At 41.7% G+C, this 23,403-nt stretch overlaps 1 protein-coding gene across 4 annotated transcripts; it reads right to left on the bottom strand.

The window, feature by feature from the left end:
• Positions 1-1,874: 1,874 nt before the first annotated feature.
• SHISAL2A (shisa like 2A) lies at positions 1,875-22,219 on the bottom strand. Of its 4 annotated transcripts, none has more exons than XM_061451240.1 (5): positions 21,812-22,215; positions 13,773-13,912; positions 7,595-7,677; positions 2,557-2,717; positions 1,875-2,394 (listed from the first exon to the last, which is right to left on the bottom strand). In XM_061451240.1, exons 1-3 carry the CDS (start codon positions 21,991-21,993, stop codon positions 7,646-7,648), a joined length of 354 nt encoding a protein of 117 aa, XP_061307224.1. In that variant the 5' UTR covers positions 21,994-22,215; the 3' UTR covers positions 1,875-2,394; positions 2,557-2,717; positions 7,595-7,645. The 4 variants fall into 4 exon arrangements, with proteins under 4 accessions (XP_061307224.1, XP_061307223.1, XP_061307225.1 ...); XM_061451239.1 differs by lacking the exon at positions 2,557-2,717 and adding an exon at positions 6,324-7,398; XM_061451241.1 differs by lacking the exon at positions 2,557-2,717 and having other exon boundaries at positions 13,773-13,822; positions 21,812-22,219.
• Positions 22,220-23,403: the final 1,184 nt, after the last annotated feature.

The following is a 23,403-nucleotide window of genomic DNA, read 5'->3' on the forward strand; positions in this document are numbered from 1 at the left end:
CAGTGTGACTCCAAAGACAGATCCACCCACCCCGGCCCCAAATCAGGGGCTGCTGCTTGTGCTACTTTGCTGGTATCTAAAAATGCACAGAGACAAAGCACACTTTCTATACCCCATAGGTCATGAGGCCTGTTGCATACATAATGCATCTCCCATTTTTATTTTGCAGAAAAAATGCTGATAGCAACTCCTCTGAGTTCAACCAGCTTCTGTATGGCTGAGAGTAGCAGAACAGCCCTGAATTTGCTTCACTATGCTTATTTAAACAACTTAAAATGGTCCCAGGGCAAAAATTAGGGCTATGCCTAATAAGTACATTAAACCTTATTACGTCTATTAAGCACAGGGAGCCACCCTTGTTGCAACTGCACATTACATTAGAAAGCAGTTACGGACAGCATACTGACTTCCCTAATCAAACCAACGTGGGAGGTACTTTTTTGTGACATTTAGAAACCCTCAATTACAAAATACTGAGCTAAATGTGCAAAAAAACAGATTTTCCTAACAGTACCAGAAAACAAACAGGCACTGGATGGAGGCAAAGAATTGGAAGCTTATTTTGCCTTCTGGTTTTACTTTTATTCTTTTATTTTGGTATCTTAAGATACTCAAAATGAATAAAAAGCCTAATATTTGAGGGAAAAAGAATCTTGTCATTTGAGAAATAAAGCATGTAGAAATTGCCCAATGGACAAAAATCAAAGGTATCTTCATCTGCAACATACAAAACAGGATAGTATCTTCTATTATTTCATAATACCTTTCTTTAAAATGTAAAAACTACAAAAGTTCAAGTATTTATGAAGCTGAAAATACTTAATTCTTCTTTCTCATTTGCTATGTCTTTTATTGGTGGTTTAAAATTAGGCATATGCCTCTGGAATAGGTATTTCAGGGCTGGGATAGATGGCAAAAATCATAAATCTCTCTTCCTTCTGCTCTTTGACAGCCCCAATCAAGGCAGTTACTGGGCTGGAAGGTAAGGTTTATGTTTATTGTTATAAAACGATTTTCTTTGTGCATCAAATGTGGTTTTAATTTTCTAGAAGCCCCAGTTTAGTGAAATAGTACGTGCAAACAGTTATAGAAAGATCATATACCACATTCTCCATGTAGTTTGGAGGCACTGGTGTATTATTTCACACAAATAATGTGACTTCAGAGTATCTCAGACTGGAAGCACTAGAGGATTTCTGATGCAGAATACCAAATAGCTGTAAAGAAGCATTATCACATACAAGGGTGTCACTCCCAAACAGCAGATAAGGATCTGGTCTTAAAGCAGTCAAGTATAACCAGAGACAAAACTGATGTGGTAGGTATGTATTTTAAGGCTTCATCTGCAAATGGAATGGATGATCTGCCTTAACAATAAATAGCATGGTTAAATAGCTTAGAATTCTTTTGATCACTGATCTTAAAAACCCCTCACAAGATAAAAAGAAATCCTTTATCATTAATGCTCATGAGTTCAAGGCGAAGCTTGAAAGACTTGAAAGCTCAAACAGCTAAGACAATGCTGATTATTGCCAAGACTTCTGGAGAAATAAAATGTGAAGTTAGAACCCTTTGATTACCTGAAGAAATTTCAGCATTGACAAAGTAATGCTCTAAACAGGAATACTCTTGGAAAATTTTTAACACTTGCTTCAAAATCAATATTCCAACATATTTTGATGTAGAACCTGCAAAACATTTGTGGATGTTCATTTCGACTCATCTCAGTGTTTACTGTTTCCAATGAAAACAGCTACTGAAATCAAAAACTTCCCTATAAAAGTTCACTACTTTGCTGGAAAATTCTTCCATCAACATAATTTTAGGTTCCATGAGAAACTTTTAAGGAAACAAAGGTGAGGGAAAACAATACATTAAGAATACAACACAGCAAATGCCAGATTTTATTGAGGTACTGCGTTCACATCTGTTTGTGCACCGAACAATTACACTTGGCTAAAAGACAATCATATTCGTGATGCAGAGACACCACATGAAGACAGCATACAGGGAAAGCTTAAAACAAAGCTTGGTCAACATGGTGTGCCAGATTCTGTTCTGCTTGACAACTGTGTTACCTCACTGGAACTGCACAGGGTAAAGACAACATTTTACATGAAAATGACTAGCAGCAGGAGCTGGTGTGTGCAAATCAAAGTTTACTACTTCTCAGTACTGAAACCATACACAAACACATATCCTGGCACAGCTTTAGATTGGCCTCTGGTTATCAACAGTGGTTGTAACAGCCAGGAAACTCCTCTGGCAGAGTGAGTCAGGATCTTGTGGCTTACAGTCACAGTCCATCCTTGTGGCTCAGGAAATCTCTTCAAGCCACTTGGCTTTGTCAACAACTTGTTTTGGTGGGGCCTTGCGAAGGATGCAGCTCTCTATCTGCAAAATACCAGTCAGAGTTTAGAATTAGCCTGAACAGAGGAAGACCTTTTAACTTGCTGCACAGCAAAATTGTTAAGGAGATCCTGCAAACAAATCTAGACCAAACCACACAGTTCAATCTGTTTCACTGGCATCACTTCTTTCCAAGCATGTCATTACTTTATCATGCGAAAAATTGCACCTCTGAAGGGCATCACTACAACTATGAAACATTAAATGGCTCCTCTGTGGATGTACATGTACGGGTAGATCTGCTGTTGCTTCTCCTCTGTGAAAGTGAGGATTTCACCTTACATGTGAAGGCTCAAGGCACAATGGTGCTGGAACAAAACAAAAAAGAAGGCTTAGCAGATGTGTCTTTCATCTAACATTTCTATGCAGTGCTTCCTGGAATATGCATCATTAATATCTACATTATTCCACACATTTCTTCTTTTTCTTTTTATGATAGACATACAATGTGTGCCTTTAATCTTGAAGGATACCAAAACATATTCCAGACTACACCTGAAGGATTTCTATACAAAGAAATCACTCCACTGCTCATTAAAACAGGATTGCTTCTGAGGTGAAGCACAACAGCTGCTGGTACAGCTGTGTTTAGAAGCAGATTGCCTGGATATGCAAAAAAACAATGGACATGCACTGAAGTCTAGCCAGAAAATCTCAGCAAATTCAGCTACTGACAGAAGTTCTGAAGTGCGATCTTGGATTTCAAGGCAGATGGCAACTAGCAGCAAACAGCATCACAACCAGCAAAGAACATCACTTCCAATGCCGGTTCATCGAGAAGAATGATGCTTAGATAAGTTACCAGTAATACTTCTGTAGATCCTAGATTTTATTCTGCTTAAGGTGCTGGGGATAGTTATACATTTCTGACCAACCTAAATAAAAACACACAAGACATACATATAAACTTAGATTTGTACCCTCCCCCAGTATTGCCATCAGGTTGACAGGAGGCTCAGCATGAATCAGCAGCATGCCCTGGCAGCCAAGAGGGCAAACCACATCCTGGGCTGTGTTAAACACAATATCACCAGCCAGGCAAGAGCTGATCATCCTTCTGTATTTAGACTTGGTGCAGCCTCACTTGAGTACTGTGTGCAGGCCTTGCCCCCACAATTTAAGAAGGATTAAGGTAAGCGAGTGAGTCCAGAGGAGGGCAACAAAGCTGGTGAAAGGGCTGGAAGGTATGTCCTGTGAGGAGTGTCTAAGGACCTTGGTCTTGTCTAGGTTGGAGAAAAGGAGGCTGAGGGGCAACCTCATAGCTCTGTACACCTTTCTGAGGAAGTGATCTATGAGGGTGCTGAGATGCTGGCACAGGTTGCCCAGAGAAGCTGTGGCTGCCCCATCCCTAGCAGTGTTCAAGGCCAGGTTGGACAGGGATTGGAACAAGCTGCTCTAGTGGAAGGTGTCCCTGCCATAGCAGGTGCTGGAACTGGATGAGCTTTAAAGTCCCTTTCAACACAAACCATTCTGTGATTTCATGATACTATGACCTCTTCTTCTTGGTATACAATAACATCATATCAGCAGGAATGGTTCAAAGCTGCACCATGGGAGGTTTAGTCTGGACATTAGGAAGTATTTCTTTACCAAGAGGGTGGTCAAGCACTGGAACAGGCTTCTTAGAGAGGTGGTCATTGCCCCAAGCCTGTCAGTGTTTAAGAGGTATTTTAACAATGCCCTTAATACTTTGCTTTAGCTTTTGGGCAGCCCTGCAGTGATCAGGCAGTTGGACTAGATGATTGCTATAGGTCCCTTCCAACTGAAATAGTCTACTCTATCTCTGCATACAGCATTTCTGCTTAAATACCGTACCAGAAGGGATCTCAGACATTCCTGTTATGGCCATCACTTCTTCTCCAGACTAGGGCCAGTTCCACACACAGCCTGACATAGCATCCAAGACTCTCGCTACTCACAGCAGCTTGACACATATTTCCTTCCCAGACCTGGAAGTCTAGCGAAAGCCAGGGATTATTGATGTGGCTTATGGGATCCCTGGGGCTAATTCACAGCCCCACACAAAGGCTGAAGAGATCCTTCAGTCTAACCTGTTCAAGATAGCCTTGGAAGAAAGTCCCACAAGTTGCCCAGTGGGACAACTTGTGCGTTGTTGTGGTGGTCAGTACCACACATTGGTACTGACCAATGGGTGGTCCAGTACTACTACTGCCCTTATAGTTTGGAAGATTTTCTATTACTAAATCCAGATCTACTTCAAAGTGAAATTCAGCACAGTACTTACCCTGCCTGCCACAGACATGAAGGATACTCACTGTCCTGTCACTGAACACTGAACAACTGAACACTGTCACTCATCTTTTCTGCACTTAAGTCTGTCCTGCCATTCAAAAACCTAAATACTTTACCTCAGTTTTCTCTTTTCTCCAGTATATCAATACCTAAAAGCATTCCTGTTAGAGACACTGCCAGCACTAACTGGAACAAATTACTACCTTACATCCTATATACAGTTCCCCTCTTTGATACAGCAGACTAAAAGACCCCAGAACATCAATATTCTGTGTATGGCATACTGTAAACCCCAAGACAGTTTTTCCCCCCCACACACACTACTTAGTTAATCTCCCTTAGGTATAACTTGGGGATTTGATTTCTCCTTTTTAAATACAGCACTTTGCTTTTATCTTCATTGTATTTCACCTTTTTGATTTCAGACCATTTCTCCAGAGCACTGAGATAACTCTGAAAGGCAGTTCTACCCCCAAAGGCTTGCAACCCATCTCAGGGTGGTGCCATCATAAATTTTATACATATGCTCTTTAGTCCTTCAGTCAAGCTCTTACTACTCAACTGGGATGGAGTACTGAGGCATCCTTCCCTCTGAAAATGCGTTTGAGAATGAGCCACAGAAAACTTGTCTTTGACTGCCTTTTCATAAAGACCTGCAGTCTTTATGAACCACTTGTTCCCACTCCTCTGACAGGCAAAATTACCTTGACAAAGAGAGAAATTAGACTGGTTTGTCATGATTTGCCTTCATGAGATCTGTGTTAGGTTTTTCTTTATGCGTAACTCGATTGTTTAATAATTTGATATATTACCACTCCAAGTTAGAAGCGATGTCTCCAACTGCCTCCTTCCTCTATTTTCCCTTTTCAAAGATAAGAGTTGCATTTGCCCTTTTGCTGGAAAAAAAGATCGTGCAAACAGGCTTGAATTGTGTGCTGAGCTACATCAGCTGCAAGGGTGTAGGGGGTCCTCTTCCTCATTAAAACCCTGTGAATTTGGCAGAGTAAGTACGCATGCTAAATCAAATCTAATTGCCACATGGAGCTTTCTCACAGCAGTGAAAGGCTTACAGCCACTGGTGGACTTTCTGGCTTATCACTGCACTGTGGGGGTCTCCGTAACAGGTGAGGGCATGAAATCTTCAACAAGCAGACTACATGAAAAGCAGAGGATAGAAAACAGGTAGAGGTGTGGAATTTCTACCAACACTTTATGGGATAATCTGTTGAAGTTCAGAAAAGATCTTTGCCTCCCATTTCATTTTCACAGAAAGTTCCCAGCTGTTCCATTCTTGATCTGCAAGCAAAAAGGCTCACAGGCTAAGGGCATAGTTTTCCTGATTCTAGCGCGAAAAGTCTCAAGTATTTTGAGTCTTCATGACGATACCAGCTTCATTTTGCCAACAAAAAAATAATTGGATAATTCATCCACAAAAACAAGCTTCTCATTTTTTTGGTCCTTATGGATTATGCGCATTGAAACCCCTACAATGAAATCCTCTGCAACTGGCCTTGCAATTCGCTCCCTGCAAGCAATAGTGCAGGCTACACTTCAGGGCACTCCATAAACATTAGTCTCTATGACATGGTGGAAGACAGGCAAGCTGAAGCATGAGGAAATGAAAGGCTCATGGCCTTGAGAAAGCAATGTCACATTCAGACCTGAACTGAGGTCTCAGCTCAGCACCTAGCGCCTGCCTCAGATATTTGTGGATTTTCTCACCACAGACGACTTTCTGACTGCAGGATCCTTTGTAGTCTTCCTGTGGCATTTTAGTTCCACAAGCCGTTTCATTTGCAACAGCAGTAAGAAAAAAATAAGTGTGGAGATGGAAGTTTCAAAATGAGTTTTTGTTACACTGAAGTATTTGCATGAGGACAAGCAGCCCAAACCAACCTATTATACTGATAATAGTGCTTGAGAAAGACGCATTTGCACTTACAATGCACAGGGTGACTTTCTTTTTAAGGGTACAAGAGAAAAGACACGAAGCAAGGAACTCTGGCACATTTACTTTCCTGTTCATCTAACAGCTGCTGAGCAAACAAGCCCACTTATTTTTGTTTCCCCTGTGACAGACATTGCTGATGTACAGCTATTCTCACATTCTGTGGCTGTTTAGCCATGAGCTTTCACCCCCTACAGAAAGTAAAATGCACGTTTCATTCCATCTGAAATCTTTTGCATTATTCATAAATTCCTCTTAAGTCTGAAGTAGAAGTCACCCGTACTGGCATACATTTTAAATACTATTTTGCATGGTCTGTGCCATAGGCAGTTTGATCTTCAAACATGATTTCAGCACAAAAATCAAGTCAGTATATGAAACTTCACTTTTTGCAAGATAATACTCTTCAGTTCTTTATCAGACTTGACTCAGCACTTGTAGATAGCATCCCCAGGAATCAAGGGATGCTAACCTAAACAACCCACCAGACAGTTCACTGCTTTTACCCTTGGTCACACAGGAGCCTTTCTAGCAGTTCATCACTAAACAATTTGTTTTAAATGATAAGTTACGAGGGCTGCCTCCTTAATATGCTCTGGTACATCCAGGACAGCATCAGGAAAAGGCCAAAGGCAGCATAAGGGGAATGTAATCTCTTGTGCGCACAGCCACGATGGAATATTCATGTACTAGTAAATCAGTAAGAAGAGATTTCTCTGTGGAAGGACTGTGTTCAAGTCTCTGCAGAAACTCCTGTGCAAGGTCAGCATCAGGGCAATGTATAAGGACTGTATGATACAGAATCATATATAAGGACTCAACTCATAGGCAGTTTGCTAGTGCTTTTCAGAAAGCTAAAAACCCACATAAAGGTTCATGGCATTTTGAAAAATGCTTATCATATCTGCATCATCACATATAAAACAAATCAGAGGGTATACAAATACAATAGAGTAAGAGGAAAAATAAATGTTCTCACTGTACCTATTTTCATGACACCATTGGTAGAATCCATCCAGTGCCTCTGTTTCTTTTTTAACATATTGAACTCCCTCTGGTCTCACTGTCTGTAAAACAAAAGCATTTTTAATAAAACTAACAGCATTATTCTTCCTTCAGTTTTGTAGTAACATACAGATGTACCAGAGAAAACACAGTTCCTGGAATCTTCCTCTACAGTTTTTAGAGGATGGAATAAACTAGAGCTATTCTACTTTCTGTTCCTAAGCCTCTGCGAGGCTGCAATTAATAACTTGTGTTAAAAAGGAATAAACATTAAGATGAAAATTAACTTAAGGTACAGTACTGTGGTATATGAAGGACTTATAGCAGGATATCAGAGTGTCTCCTTAAAGGAAAGGCAGAAAAACTTCCTGTATTCAAGAAAATAGATCAGAAATCTCAAACATTCATCCTGCTCCAAATGTGATCAGTCACTATTGCTTTCACTGCACCTTCCACCCAATGACCCCAAAGCACTGCATGGGGGGAGGCTCACAATTTATCTTGGCATGAAAGAAGTGTAACCCTTGGTTTTAGAAAGATTAAAGGGAAAAATTGCAAATAAAGCAATTTTTAATTAGGCATTTCACCTGTTGTCCAGGAAAAGTTAAATTCTGGCATCTCCCATCTTTTCAGTGTTGGACTTTGAAGCTCAGTAGTAGTTGAGTGTTGGTTTTCAGAGCACAACTTCAAAGGTTAAAACAAGTAACAGTTCATTAATCTCCTACCAGGCCACTGACAGACATCTGCTTTCCTGCTGGTGCTGCTCTCAACCCCATTAGCCCCATCCTTCTTCCACACCTTCCCAGGTGTGCCCAGGCCCTTGAAATTTCTTCTTTATCTACTGGCTCCAAAACTTCTCCTTGCTCCACCTTCTCATCCAAGTCTCCTTATGGATCTCATCAGTTTTCTCCCCATGCCTGGCTCCCCATATTTCCCATTAGCCTCAAGTCCAGCACTGTCTGACCTCATTTTCCAGTTTCCCACTGCTTGGGCAACACAGAGATTAAAGAGAAAGAAAGAGGAGAGAGAAGCATAACTAGGCAGGGTACTTCTGTCCAAGAAAGCTTGTGGGCAAGGGATTAAAAAAAGTTCCTGTAACCAAAAGTGCTAAATAGTTGAGAATTTTAGTATTTTCACATAAAAAATAAAAAGGAACCAAGCAAATTAGGCAAAGGAATGACTTCATTTTGAGGGGTTTTGAAAGCTACATTTTATTTTGTTTGAATTGAAAAAACCTGCAGTTTGGAATTTGATAGTTTGACAGTTCAAAAACTCTAATATTTAAGCCAAGATCTTAGTTGAAACCAAGTCTTTTCAGTGAGTTAGTTCAGCTGTGATCAAAAGAAACCCAAAAAGCAAAACTATAAAATTCCTAATCAGCTATAAGAGGAAGGAAGACTGGTTTTGAGCTCTGTCTACATTTTGTATCTAAACCAGCTTACAGCATCTATGGGTATCTTTGCAGCATAAAACCTGACTCGATGAGCTGCAAAAGCCTCACTGTTACAAGAAAGTTTAGGAAATGTAAAAGCTAATGAGTCCAATTTAAACATTTCCAGATCTAATCTTTCCTAGCGATAGAACTTCGAGCTAATGCTACCCTTCCACTAAATTTGAATTCCCAGCTCCAAAATAGGAAAGTTCCTTATTTCCTAAAGGACAAGAAATAATCTTGGGGGGGGGTGGGGGGGGTGCTTGGATTTATTTTCTTCTAAAAGTTGAGCTCATTTGGCTGATTTTCCCCATATACAAGTACCTGCGGCAGATGGCTAGCAAAGAAAAAGGTGGCCTAACTAGGGAAAATTTAAGGCCAGCTGCAGAAAGACCACATAGAGGAAATTACTGATAAGCCTAGAAAGCAAAGCTATCGATGCATAATCCAAAACACAAGCACAGTGTCACTGAATTCAGACAGCAGCTCTGGTTTCAGAACCAACAGTCAGATAACTACAGAGCTAAGCAGGAGAATGTGAGAGTTCAGTGCTTTTTCATCAAAATATCCAAATGTTTTGTATATTTGAAGAGTGTCCCGTGAGGAATCATAATTAAGGAGAGAAATAGGGACAGGAAGGTCATCTGGCTATTTTTTGAGCTGAGTTTTTCCTTATGAAATGAAACCATGAACTTTTGCATACTATGATGTCACTGCTGTGTAAGAACACAGAATTAATCTCTTCTATTAAAGAAGATTTTTCCCCAGCACTTAGGAGTAATTTAAAAGGCCACAGTTCTCTTCACACTCCAACCCAAAGGTCCCTGCTGTCTGACTCTGAATGCATTAGAGAGGTCTTCTTGTGTTAAGCTTTAAAGGAAAATGTTAGTTACCATCATAAAATCTAATTTGCTATTCTCACTTCGCAGTGGTATAGGACACCTCGCCCCAAAGGTCCTCCTGGACTAATTCTGGCTGAAACACAGGGACAACTCAGAAAATGCATTTACAAACTGTTTGGGTCACCAAGGAGGGAAGTCTCTATCTACCTTTTTACCTCTGGCAGCAAAACCCATTCTAAGGGGCCAGCAGAGGTGACCACTCCTCTCCTATCAGCTGCGTGGTCCAGAGAAGCACATGTGCATCTTTTCCCAGAGCTGAGCAGCAGATATGCCTCTAGATTCTTCCTTTTCTGCTTGCTTATCTCTCCTCTCCTGCCAATTATGTCAACTTGATGCAGTCCTCCTCATCTCCCCTAGATGCTCTAGCATCGTTCACTCAGCCTTAACAAAACACTTGCAATCTTGTGACTCCCTAGTTCCCTACCTTTTAAAGCGGATAAACCTTTTGCATAAAGAGAAGCTTTTTGATTAGGAGGACAAAGTGGATGACCAAATTCCCTTTTGCCTTGGGAAAATCCATAAAGTTTGCATTCGCAGGGCTTGGATTTCTTTGGGGCTTTTGTTTACCAAGAAACACTTTTATAGGTCCCTAGCCTTCAAATGGGAGAAACAATGAAAAAATCCTTTCTCTCAGAAAGAGCTCACTGAGCAACTTTTATGACTAAAAAGCAAGTTCACTATACTAAGAAAAAGTATGCTCCAATGATTTGAATACTCCCCTTGGTCTCAAAAAGCATGGCTCAATTCTCTGTACCACAAAATTTCAGTGTCAAGCTAGTCTTGACATATCATAAGCAAAAGGACCAAGGGCTTCTGGTTAGTGATGCCTTTTGAAAATTCCACTGGACATTAATGTCTGAACTGACACACAAAGCATTAAAAATATGACACTTCCCTGCAGTTATGTCTCTGTGAGATGGGGCTAATAGCTTCTCCCTACTTCAGAAAGGTAGCTGTGAGGATAGAGTTAAAACTCAAGTACTTTGACACTTTAGAAAGGCAGACCATTATAACTCACAAGCCAAACCCTAGGTGAACCTCACACCCTAAAGCAGAGTGCAAACAATAAATAAACAATGTATAAAGGGCTGAGATGTGGCCTATAAAGGAGAGGATTTTGTTTCAATACATAAAGTATGTTGCTGCTTTTTACTGAGAAATAGTAGATCTGTTAAGAAACTAAACTGTAAAGTCCTTGAGATATGGGATCTTCTCATTTGCCTGGACACAGTCTTGCACATAAGGGATCAACTCTACACTATGCTACTAGAAATAGAAATGAGTAGAACATTAAGTAGTCTACACCAGTGACTGAGCTCATTTTTCCTGAAATTCAAGTCAGATTAAAATGCTAATATTTACTAGGGCTAACAACATGCTTGGCTAACTCAGAAACCCCATATATAATATCTGTGTTGATGCCACCAAAGACCATTTGTTCAAGACTAAATACAGGCAAATAATAGGCAATGTACTTTTTGAACTCAGAAGCTTTAACAAAGGCTGCACATCCACTCTATCGGTAGATTCATGATCAATCTTGAAGTCACTTCTGTAAAAAAGTCAGCAATTCTACTTCTATATTTAGGACATCTTGGATGAGCCCACGGAACAATGACCAACTTTGACTATTGCATGAAGGAGGAAAGGCATACAATAATCAATTTTATGTTTAATGAAATACAAAGCTCCAACAGAGCTGATGTATTATCAGTGAAATTGAATATAATAAAAAATATTGCTTTTATGAATGAGTGCTCTCTGAATGCTCCAAGGGGAAAGATGATGCACAACACCTGATGTGTGATGCAGCTTTTGTCTGAACAGCAGATTATGCTAGCCCAGAAAAAGCAGGGCTGAGCAGAGTTCACAGTTAAAATATATGGTCCTCAGGCCTAACATTTTCTGCAGCTTCTGAAAACTGTTTCAATTTTTTTAATTCATTTTTATTGCCTATATATGATTATGCTCAAATCTCAGAAGAACTGAAAGAAGAAAAAAAAGGCTGCTTTTATTGTTCCCCAGGCCTGAAAGCAGCTAACCAGTCATCCTGTAAGACACTCAGCCCCTGCATGACTACCATGCAAAAGAAAACCCAGTATGATGAAGGAAAGCACTCCGGCTTGTCAGTGAAATCCTTTAACATTTTCAAGATTTCTCAACCCTGGCAAAGTGACTGGCTTTCAATTTCTGGCAACCCACCTCATCAACAGCTAAAGCTACCAGAATTTAGATGTAAAATAACTGTCATTCAGAGCAGCCAAAGAAGCAGAATAATAAAAGTGAAAGAACACGGGATGAGAGCAAAGTCAAAACAGTGTTTAAACACAAAGCAATGCAGGCTGAATAAAGCTCAAAACAACACAGGTTTTGGAAAAAGCAAAGATCTCTCAGCTTCCTGGAGTCATAACACCTGGAATCATGAGAGACAGGATGCCTACACAAATGCTGGGTCATCAGTGGGGAAGCTTGGGATGTTGTTCACCTCATGGGAGGAAGAAAGGAATAATCTCTAATGCCCTAGCAGGATGTGGCTCTGCAGCAGGGTTCGAGTCTGTAGAGAAGGACGAAATCACTTGGCTGCAGCGGAGCACCTGCCTCCTTCCAGCTCCTTATACACCAAACATGTCTGGCATAAAAATACAAAGCATGAGAAAAACAGCACTACTGTCCTGGCAATGGATCAACAGCCGATGCCATAACAGGAAAACCTGAGGGAAGAAGTTAAACAGCAACACGTTCAAAAGCATATAACCATCTTGTAAAACGTCACTAGGCATTTTGCTCACCCCACCCAAAAGTTTATTTACATTGCTCTAGGTAGCAGGTCTGATTTCTGCTCTCTCCAGGATGGTGTGAAGTTTTCAATTTGCAGATTAGTAGCAGTTTGCTGAATGTGTGACTTCCACTTCAGCAGCTTGCTTAGCTTATACAGCTCCAAAGGAAGGCATTGCATTTCCTGATGGTCCTGCAAAACACTTTTAGACTGAAGCCTGCATTCTTTGGAGAACAAGACACAGGAAGTTTGGTATGAAGTGGACTGTGTTAACTAGAACTCGGGAGAGGACCTGCTGCTGTATAATAGGCTACAATTACAGTAACTCATTGGTCATTATTCCCCTTTTTCAACTTTCAAGGCCTAATTAAGTACAACATTCTCTTTACTTCCTACAGCTTTAGTGGATGTAGGAACCCACTTTTAAACATTCAGGAAGTCCAAGACAAAGGGTGAAGCTTTTTGCCATCAAAACTTGCAGTCAGATTCCACAAAGGCAGTGAAATATAGCAGCAGCACAGGTTTTCCCACATCAGTGCTGGCTACATGCACTGCTCCTGCTGGGGTCTGCCAATGTAGTTTGGGCACAAAGGTATGGATTACTGGGACTGAAGCAAAGAGTCTTAGATTTGGACTGGATCCTACGTCAGAAAGAAAAAAAGAATGATCTCTCCCTGTCACAAGAAAATACACTTAAAATGTCTTTTGAGATTCTTATTCCTAGAATGAAATCACTACTGTATGTTTATGTACTCCTGACAGCAACTAACTTATTAGACCTTGTTCTAATAAAGGGACTTATTTGTTGCACCCTTACTTAGTATTGCAAAGCTTTACTCTTCCCACTACTAAATAAATACACTGACCTTGTGTTGATGTTTTTTATTTGCATTTGGTATACATTGCATTCAGAAGGTAAAACAGCAGGATAGCTTGTCTACATCTTGAGGTCCCCATGAGAAATACACACTGCCAGATTCCGTTTAAACACAGAATAAGGTTTTATCTCTGCAGCAAATCATGTATGTCAATAACAACTGGTCTTACCTGCCATCTGTAAGCTTAAACCAGTATCCAGTTTGCTGCGTGGCTTCGTGCTGATAAACAAATAACAGAGAACACACACAGTGATGATAAAAGCAAAGAGGACCACTGCTGCTATCGACAGGCCCACAAGTGCTCCAACACTGAGAAGAGAGGAAAAACAAAGAAATTAAGTGCACAAACAGCCTGGGATACCCTTTAAAACAGTGGTCAGGATCATATCTGGAGGTTCCTTGTACTCAGGCAGGGGAGTGACTATGTATTTTACTATACTCAGAAGTTCAGAGCTCAATACTTAAGTTGCATAAACTGGAATTATTTCATTGCCCTTGGAAGGATCAATGCCATTACACAGCAGTTGGACATCTGGCCCTTGGTGACATTTCCTCTTATCTACGCATAGTAATCCTGAGTCTGATTTAAACTGTGTTTATGAAAACCAGAAATAACTTCATGCAGTAACTGGCATCAGTGAGATCAAGAACTTTTCCAATGCAGTGTATATTCCCAGATAAGCATGGTATTATATCACATGCACACACAAAGAGGGATTCCAGAGATCAGGCAGCCCATACAGTCTCCTTTTTCTCAAACATCATAACTATTAAAGCTATATTTTAAGTGTGAAAGGTCATTTTTATTGCCAGAAGAGCCTGTTAGAGCACTTTAAGCAAAGTGCATGTTTGTCACAGACTTCTCACCAAGGCTGACATGCCTGTAAAAAACAGAGTGAAAAGTGTGCAAGCCACATTGTTCAGTTCTGTTAGGAGCTCTGTAGAGCAGGGTGCAGTACTGTGATCACTGTTGTGCCTTCATGCTAGGCATGCAATAAGCCACCAAACAAGACTGGAGAAGTTCTTCCATGATCCTTGTCAGGGTAAAAGGAAGACTAAAGATTAATTAATTTACACAGGACCTTAATTATTCAGGAGGCCAAACATATAGCTGTATATGTAGATTTTATGAAGATACTACTTCTGCAGGATAGAAGCTACTTTATAATTTTCCATAAACATTCAGTGAGATGGTATCTCTTTAGTAGTTTCCCTATTTCCAACCCTTCTTTTCCTACTATAAAATTTTCATGATGAAATAACGAACTGACTGCAATATAGTGTAGCTATCATTTGCCAACCTCTCCTGGGCCATTTGACACCTACAGTGTTCCAGTCCTCTATTCCACAGCCTACGCCAAAGACCCTGATTTCTGGTGAAATTAAACAGGAGTCTTTTGGTCACAGATGAATAAGAATCCAAGGACTGAGAATCCTTATATTACGATTCTGGTATATTTACAGTTTTGACAGATATAAAAAGGACAGAAGAGAGATGAATGTCTTAAATTCTACAAACTCCATCCTCTAGTGATAAAAATGTCTTTATATAGAATCACTATCGGTGAGAAGTCAATTCTACTATGGCCTTATAGGGATATGAGAAGAACTGTGCCCTGGAATGTTTTCATGAATTTTACATTCAAGCTACTGCAAAGCTTCTCTCCAAGCTCCCGTAACACCAGTAGACAGACATGTCTACAGGAGAAACTCTTAAGATGAGCAGATATCAGGATGACTTTAATATACAAATCTCATCAGTTACTGGTCCAATCCATTAATGAAGTTTGTGCAACATTTAGCTCCTTGCATAACTAAAATTATTTGTTATGAGCAAAATGATTGGTTCTCGAAACAATAACTTTACCCTTACACAGATCTTCCATGGTATTTATCATCTGCATGAACTAGAGTGTTCTTATGTTTGTGTATATATGCTCATATTAAGCAAGTTTTTCCTCATTTTTTTTTGCTCAAACCAAACTTACAGGCAAGCAGTATTCTGCTCAATATGGAACTGAATATAAGCTTGCCGTCAGAGATGTCATCTAGGTTCTGGACTTACTCATGCATTTTCACTTCGAACACCTTGACCCAAATAGACAAAACCTAAGAAATACACTACAGGAGGCTGAGGTGAGCAGCCATTGAACCAAGAATTATCTCCATAGCTGAATCTATTTGAGGAAGTAATAGAAACCCAAAGGCTCTTCAGAAACAGGTACCTGTGCTTTTTTTGTCATGTCTGTACTAGCTCTATTTTAAGATTCCATTTAAATAACAGTCTGCAGTTCAGGACAAAAGAAGTTGCCCACCATTATTCAAACATTAAGCAGAGTCAGCTGTTCTAAAGCTGAATAGTTTGAGTACATATTAATGATTATATGTTTTTGTTTGGGCATCTCCTCCATGCAGTTGTAGAATACAATACAGTTCTGCACTGTATAGCACACACATCTTCCGTATTACTACGGAGCTTGTGTAAGATGCTTTGTGAGTTACAAGCGCCAAAGGTAAGAAAAGCAGTTCCTGAAGAACTCGACATTATTTCCTAGTACAGCTCAAGGACTTATGATCAGTTATATGCCACTAAGTATTTGTCATGCTTCAGCAGCAATGTGAAAAGATCACCCAAAACATGGAGATCAGCATCACAAAAACAAATACACCCCAGATTCCACTTCCTAAATCAATTGGAAATTAAGATTCAGTTTGTACTTACTGTTTTAAACATCACATTTCAACACCAGATTGTTCTCAACATGCTGAGGCCATCAACCTCTTAAAATATATTAGCAAGTCCTTTAAGGTTGATTTGGGGTTAAAGTTCGGAGGTGGAGGGCTGTTGCTTAATTTAGAGACATTTAGTATGCCTTCCACGGCTCTGAATACTCAAGTTTCTCAGTCAGAACATAACCTTTTCTTTTTTAAAAAAGTTAAAACTGGTATCAGAAGCAAAATACCAAAATAAGTATGTTCTTTGATCATTTTAATGACCAGTTTCCTCTGAAAATAAAGACAGCACTTCAGCATGTCCTCTAGATTCTACAGCAGTTACTATGGCGCTGCATATCCATCTAGGAATGTCCCTGCTGAAAATGTTTTATCATCTTCCCATCTTTACCTTAAACACTAGGTGTTTAAAGGCCACTCAGCATTCACAGGCTTCAGGGTGTGGCATTAAACAAGCAAACTAAAAAGTTACTTCTGCCCCCAGCTGTGGTCTCATTAACAAAAACTGGCATTAACAAGCTTCTCATCCACCCCCAAAATGGTGATCTAGCATAAAAACAGCAAGGGCGGGCCGGGGTAACCCTGGCAGCATTTACACAGCTTTTCAAACATGAGTGATGCTTGATAGAAGATACACAGACTGAACAGAACCCCCCCAATTAATCTTCTACAATAGTCATACCACACACTTCACTGATGTTCCTACTGCACCAAGTGCCCCAACAACACACACACACTGGCAGCACTGCCACACATCTCTGCACAGCCAGAGGCTTTACTGAGCAGAGAGGTTCCACTTCATCAGCAGACTCCCCAGGCTGCTGCCTAGAGAGATGCTGGTCATTGACATTTCTGTCAGTGGATGCTCAGCATCACACACCTACAGTTACTTTTAGTCCATAAATTAGTCTATCCATGCCAACAACAGCTAAGAAAAATTTAATATCACTAAGCAGATGCAGTATGTCCACTGATACATTGGAAGGATGCTCATAAGTCATCTGGATCCACATGAATCAGATGTTCCTAATGCCACTGTTGCAACGACATGTTGTACATGGTATTTGCAAAGCAAACAGATAAATATTCCCAGGAGACTGGAGGAATGTGCATACAGGAACAAAAGACTTGCTATTTGGGAGAGATAAAACAGACTTCTGGAGATCTGCACAGCAAAGCTAGGCTACAGCATCGAGTCACAATGGTTCTATGAGTATTCATTAGTAAAGCACTTTGAATAAAATCTGCACTCGGTCTGCTGGAGTTTTAACAGAGTATGTAATATGACATGAAACTTATAAAAAGTACAGGTTTGAAATAGATACTATAACTGTATTTGATACTGAAAGAAGCCATGAAATTTGCAAACTAAAACTTAACTGAACAGTGACAAAATGATTCTAAAATATTTCATACTAATGAGAAACAAAAAAGGTGCTGACTGAACCTAACTGCATCACAGAGCAGTACAAATACCGCATGTCCAGCATTCCTCCCCCTCCACTCAACTCTGGAGTATAAATAGATGTCATGATAACTGCATGTGCACGCTCAGCACATGGCTCTGTTCAGTGTTCTGCTCACTAGTGTTTTACAGCACCTGTGTTTTGTGGTTTCAAAAGCTACTCAACCTTCTGATTGAGCTTGATGATATTAAAGGTCTTTTCCAACCTAGCTGATTCTATGAGTCTATGAATTCTGTACACCCCTGACTTTTCCTAATGTTCCCTTCCCTGTTCCATGGGCTTTTGACTGCTATAAGAGAGAAAAAAATATTCTTCACTCTTCTTTGCTGATATCAGCTTTACAAGAAATGCAGGAAAGGAATCTTGGCAAAAAACAAAACAAACCCAAAACCTACACTGTTTAAGTATCAACAAAAAAGGCATGAGAAATTAATAGTATCACAGACAATAAATTCAGAGGATAATACGAAAGGTGTCAAAGTTGCTCAAAGGTCATTTATGATTGTCCAGCAGCTCCTAATACAGCAGGTATTAAGATGCACTTGTCAAATACTGCAGTTTTTGCAGGAGTGGAAGGGGAAAGATGATTCTGTTTTGCTAAGAAATAGTGCAGTATACAGCTCTGAACATAGTTCAGGCAGCAGTGATTTGGTGACAAAAAAAATAGCATAGGCAACTATTGCTTCAGGTTGCCTAGGCTGCTGGTTATTGCATGAACTGCTTCCGTCAGAGCTGGCTGCTAAGTGGTCTGGCAACACATCTCCCACAGCAGGAAAAACACAAGAGAAATAGGCAACAGTTTCCTCAAATCCTGCATGGTGTGTCACCAAACAGAAATAATCCCTGAGATGCCACCAACCACTTCGTGGTTCATTCGCTGCTTTCATATCAGTGGCAAGTCAAGCAAAGACAGATTTAGAATGAGAAACTTAAAGTTCTGGAGTAAAGCAGATCTTGCAACCCCATCAGAGCTTCCAGCTCCTTTCCCTTCCTCAGTACATTCAATCTCCAGACTTACCTTGGTTGGTTTGGCTAACTCTTGAATAGTTTTAAGTCTTAAGGGTTTCAAGTCTTAAAAGCATGTCCTCAAAGGCTATAAGAAGCACCTGAAGTACTACTTTAATATATTGTTGTTACGGTGGGTTTTTTATGTTTTCCTTAAACTCCTAAGGGAACTATCATGTACAAATGTATCCAGTTTCCAAAGTGCTGCAATACCATAGGGTTTCCAGTGTGTTAGCAACTAAACTTTGTGATTTGTTACTGGAAAACCCTTCTGTAATTTTGCTTAGATGTGTAAATTGTATTTATTCATCTCTTCACAGTTATGGCAGAAGTTAAGCACAACCAAAACCCTATCAATTGCAGTTTCCTCAGATCCTTTCAGTAGTTTAAGGCCATCACAGAGAGAAAAAAAAACTACAAATCCTTAAGTTTTCAAATTTATGGCCTAGGTATAGGCCAAGCAGTCACACTTCTTTGTAAAGGAAGATCCTTCAGAGATGCTTCATTAAAGCCTCTCATAGGATTCAGTTCTTTGAGGTGCCTTCTGAAAAGATGAAGTTTTAACAGTCTTCACTGCAACATCTCATCCAGATGCAAGAGCAAAATTAACTTAATCTTTCAGTAGTTCTGCCATTTTGGGAAGCTTTCCTGTGACCAAAATAGCCCAAGACTCTGCAAAAAGATCATGTAACATTAAAACAGTATGGATACTGTTTAATGAGAAAAGTATAAAAGAGGACTCTCAGGGATATCTTCTCACATCAGAGAAGCTGAGTAATTCTGTGCCAGTCACAGCTGTGGATAGCTTGGGAGATTTCCCACATTCAGCTGACTACTTTAACCAGGCTTTAAATAACTATACATTAAATAGTAGATAAGACTAATCAAATGAAAGCAAGCCTACAGTACTCAATAGCATTTACCCAAGAGCCCTGAAGAAATTCACATGTGAAAGTGAAAAACTGCTGCCCAAGGCAACCCATCATTACAGCAAGGACACTGTCAGAGGACTGGTAGCTTGGGAGCATAACTCAAACCTAAAACAGGGTTCTAGAGGGGAACCCAGGAACTACAGACTAGTAAATCTGATTTCCACCCTTGGCAAGACAGAAAGGTCTGTAAAAAAAAGGAATAATACCATTAAGCCAAGAGATAAACACAGCATCAGGGCCGTTACAACAAGGCACTGAGCACATCTGGGTTGTATCTGACCCTGACTTTTACCTCCAAGCTATGATTCCCAGGTCTGTCTCAGAATCACCCCACCTGTATACAAGAAACCAGTCCTTTGACAATGAAGCCACTACCCCCATCCATCTTATTACCACACTCTGCTCTCAGGAAGCTGCTGGCACTCACTGCTTCCTGGCAAAATCTTTCATTATAGAGTCAGTATTACTACAAGTGGAAAATGCTGCCTTGATAACCTGCTGGAGTCCACGACGTGTCAACAAGCAGATGGATAAAGGAACCCAGCAGACAGATTTTTCAAAAAGCCTTTGGAAAATCCCCACACTGAAAGTGGGTCTAAAAAGATTGAACTGATGCAGGATTAGGAAAAGGTTTTGTTACAGATTCAAGACTGCTTAAAAGTATGAAGCACACGGCTGAATTGTCTTGAACATAAAGAAAAGCTTTCAGAGATCAGTTCTGAGACTTTCTTCAGTGTCTTCCATCAATGACCTGGAGAACAATGAAACCTGAGTTTCTGATGATCCTAAGCCTCTGCAAGCAATCAAATGCTACAAGACTTACAGAAAACTGAGTGAGCAGGCAAAAGTGATGTAGATGAACTTCAGTGTCATAATGTAATGTACAACCAAACATAAACCAAGCCTACAGGACAGTGAACTTGGATCTAGCCATTCTGAACTCAGCAAAAGTTTGAGAGACATCAGTGATAGCTCACTTAAATCACACTCAATGTGCACCAGCAGGCAAAGACATGAAAGCGCTGGCCACCAACAAAAAGGATTTTGAGAGCAGGATTAAAGGCAGCATTTTGTCCCTGTAGCAAAACCTTGCTACACCCACCCCTTCAGAAGGCAGCTCCAGATTGTCCCTCTGAGAGCAGCACTGTGGAGCTCAAAACGGATGAGAGGCAACTAAAATTATCAGTGCAACATAGCACCTGCCTTAATGGTAACTCCAAAGGATTAAGATTGTTCAATTTGGAGGGATGAATGCTCCCAACTGATACCCCAAACAAAATTTTGAACGTTGTGCAGAAATAGAACATGCAGTTGCTGTTCACGAAATCTCACAATACAAATGCTAGAGGGTACTCCAGAAAAATAGTAGGAAACAGTAAAAAACAGAGTAAAGGATGTATCTTCATAAAGCAGGTAGTGAGTGCTGCCACCAGACCTGCAGAAGTAGGCAGCAGAAGCAAGTCCAGAAAGGGGTTAGACAAAATCATTAGATAAGTCCATAAAGAGACAGCGGAATCATTACGCAGAAGTGTACAAACACCCTGACATGTGGACGCTGAAGAGCCTGAGAGGAATGGGGCACAGAGAGCAGTCAGGCTGGGTGTGTGCAGCTCTGCCACTGCTGGAGATGAACTGGGATATATAGATGGACACAGAAGAGCACAAGTTTGATTACCTGCCACTTTCCAAGATGAAAGTTATGTAGCGCTTGACCTTAAACACACAGAAAAGTAGCTGAAGTCATCGGGAACTTTATTCACACAGCATCTTACACGCTCAGGCCCCGAGCCAGCAGCTCACCTCACACCGAAAAGTCGGAGGGATGCTCTGCACACGGGCACTGAGCGTTTCCTTACCAAAACCACACGTTCTTTCCGTCAGAAACCACCCTGCCACAAGCAGAACTCTTTCTCGGCAGCAGCTGCAGCTCCGCCGCTACTCTCAGCGGGACAAAGGCTACAAGTCCCTCAGAAACAAACCCTCAGGCAAGCTCGGGCAACCGCAGGTCTCCCACCCCCCGGGGCCGTCGAGCCTCCACACCACCCGCCATGAGGGACCGGGCAGCACCCTACCTGAGCCACCACATGTAGCTGTGCTCGTAGGGGAAGAAGCTGTGCGGGTCATCGCAGCAGTACTTGACGTCCTGGAAGCCGCAGCAGTACACGGCGCTGGCGTCGCCGCCCGTCCGCGGGCAGCTGAACCCGCTCACCAGCACCTTGTCGGCGTTGAGGTAGCTGCTGCACTCGGCGCTCATGGTGCAGCGGTCACCCGCCGGGCTGCCCGGCTCCTCGGCTCCGGCGGCACCCGGGCGGGAGGTGGGGCGGCGAGCGGGCGGAGCTCGGGCGGGCAGGGGGCTGCGCTGGCGGCGGGCGGGAGCCACCGCCCCCCCCCTCCCGTGAGGGGTCGCCGCAAGGCAGGAGCCGCCCGCGTCCTGAGGTGAGGAAGGGCGCGGAGCGCTTCCCGCCCTTCGGGGACGGAGGGAGAGGGGCTGAGGTCCCCCCGGGGACTCACCTCAAAGGCAGCCCGCAGCGTCTCTCCCTCGGGCTTGGTTTCCCCTCAGCGATCGGTCCCACGTTGAGGAGATAATTTAGGTGTCTGCCCTTAGCCATTAGCCTCGGTGGGGCCTCAGGACAGCCAAAGCAAGAAGGGAGTTAAGAGAGATCACACCTTGGCTTTATGAGAGGTAAAACCACCACATAACAGTCAGTGTTTCTGAGAGACCGGTATCCTACACTTAAGAGAGCATTTCCTTTTAGCAACTTTCAGTTTTAAAAGCGGGCCCCGGACAGTCATTCTGTGAATTATATGGAAGGTCCTCTCCTGAGGGAAAGGTGGGTAGACCTTAGCTCAAGATAATGCATACCTCTGTATGCAACTCAGAAAAAAGGATAATAAAAAGCTTCCAGGAGAGCAATGGGTAGACACAACCCCCTCCAAGGACCTGGCCCTCCTCTCCAGGTTACAACAGAGCCCAGCTCAAGTGCTTTGCCACACAGTGACCTGCCTCAAGGAAACGCTCGGGTTTTAGAGAGAAAGGGAAGCTGTGCAGTATCAGCAGAGCTTGACTTGAACTCATAAGGCCACATTAATTCAACCAACGCTTCACTTTTAATTTCAGGTCTTGCCTTGAGATGAACTCCAGACAAGTGGGAATTTCATGTCATTGAGCTAACTGCCAGGCAGCAGCAAGAGCCAGGAACAATGGCAGCTTAGGGAGAGGCAGTGTCCTCACCAACCAGGGTGCAGGATCTGAACACTTCTAGGCTGGTGACAGGCACCATCAACAGTCCCAGGTAAGGTGAGCTACCATATAAAGTCCAGGGTCCATCTAGGGAGACAGGACAGGAGGCACGTTACCTACAGCATAGGTCTAAAGCATATCCAGGAGGACCAGCAAGCAATCCAGGCCAGCAGGAAACAGCAGTGAACATAAGACTACCTCAGGTATACCTTAGAGAAGGCCAGGCTCTCCTGGCAGGAGCTTAAATGTGGCTCCTGGACCAATGAGCAGAGGTTGTGGGTATGATGGGGACCCAGGTGATGCTGGTCAGGGGCTGATAGTGGTCACTTAGAGCCCTGACACAGATATCTTCCAGCATGACATGTAGTCCCCCTATGTTATGGTGTTTGACTGTACTTGCTAAAAGTATAAATATTCTCCAGT

The sequence above is a fragment of the Pezoporus flaviventris genome, unplaced genomic scaffold (genome assembly GCF_033815535.1).
Source record: "Pezoporus flaviventris isolate CSIRO_AGI_PZ_B2104156 unplaced genomic scaffold, CSIRO_AGI_Pfla_v1 ptg000013l, whole genome shotgun sequence".
In the NCBI taxonomy this organism is placed as follows: domain Eukaryota; kingdom Metazoa; phylum Chordata; class Aves; order Psittaciformes; family Psittacidae; genus Pezoporus; species Pezoporus flaviventris.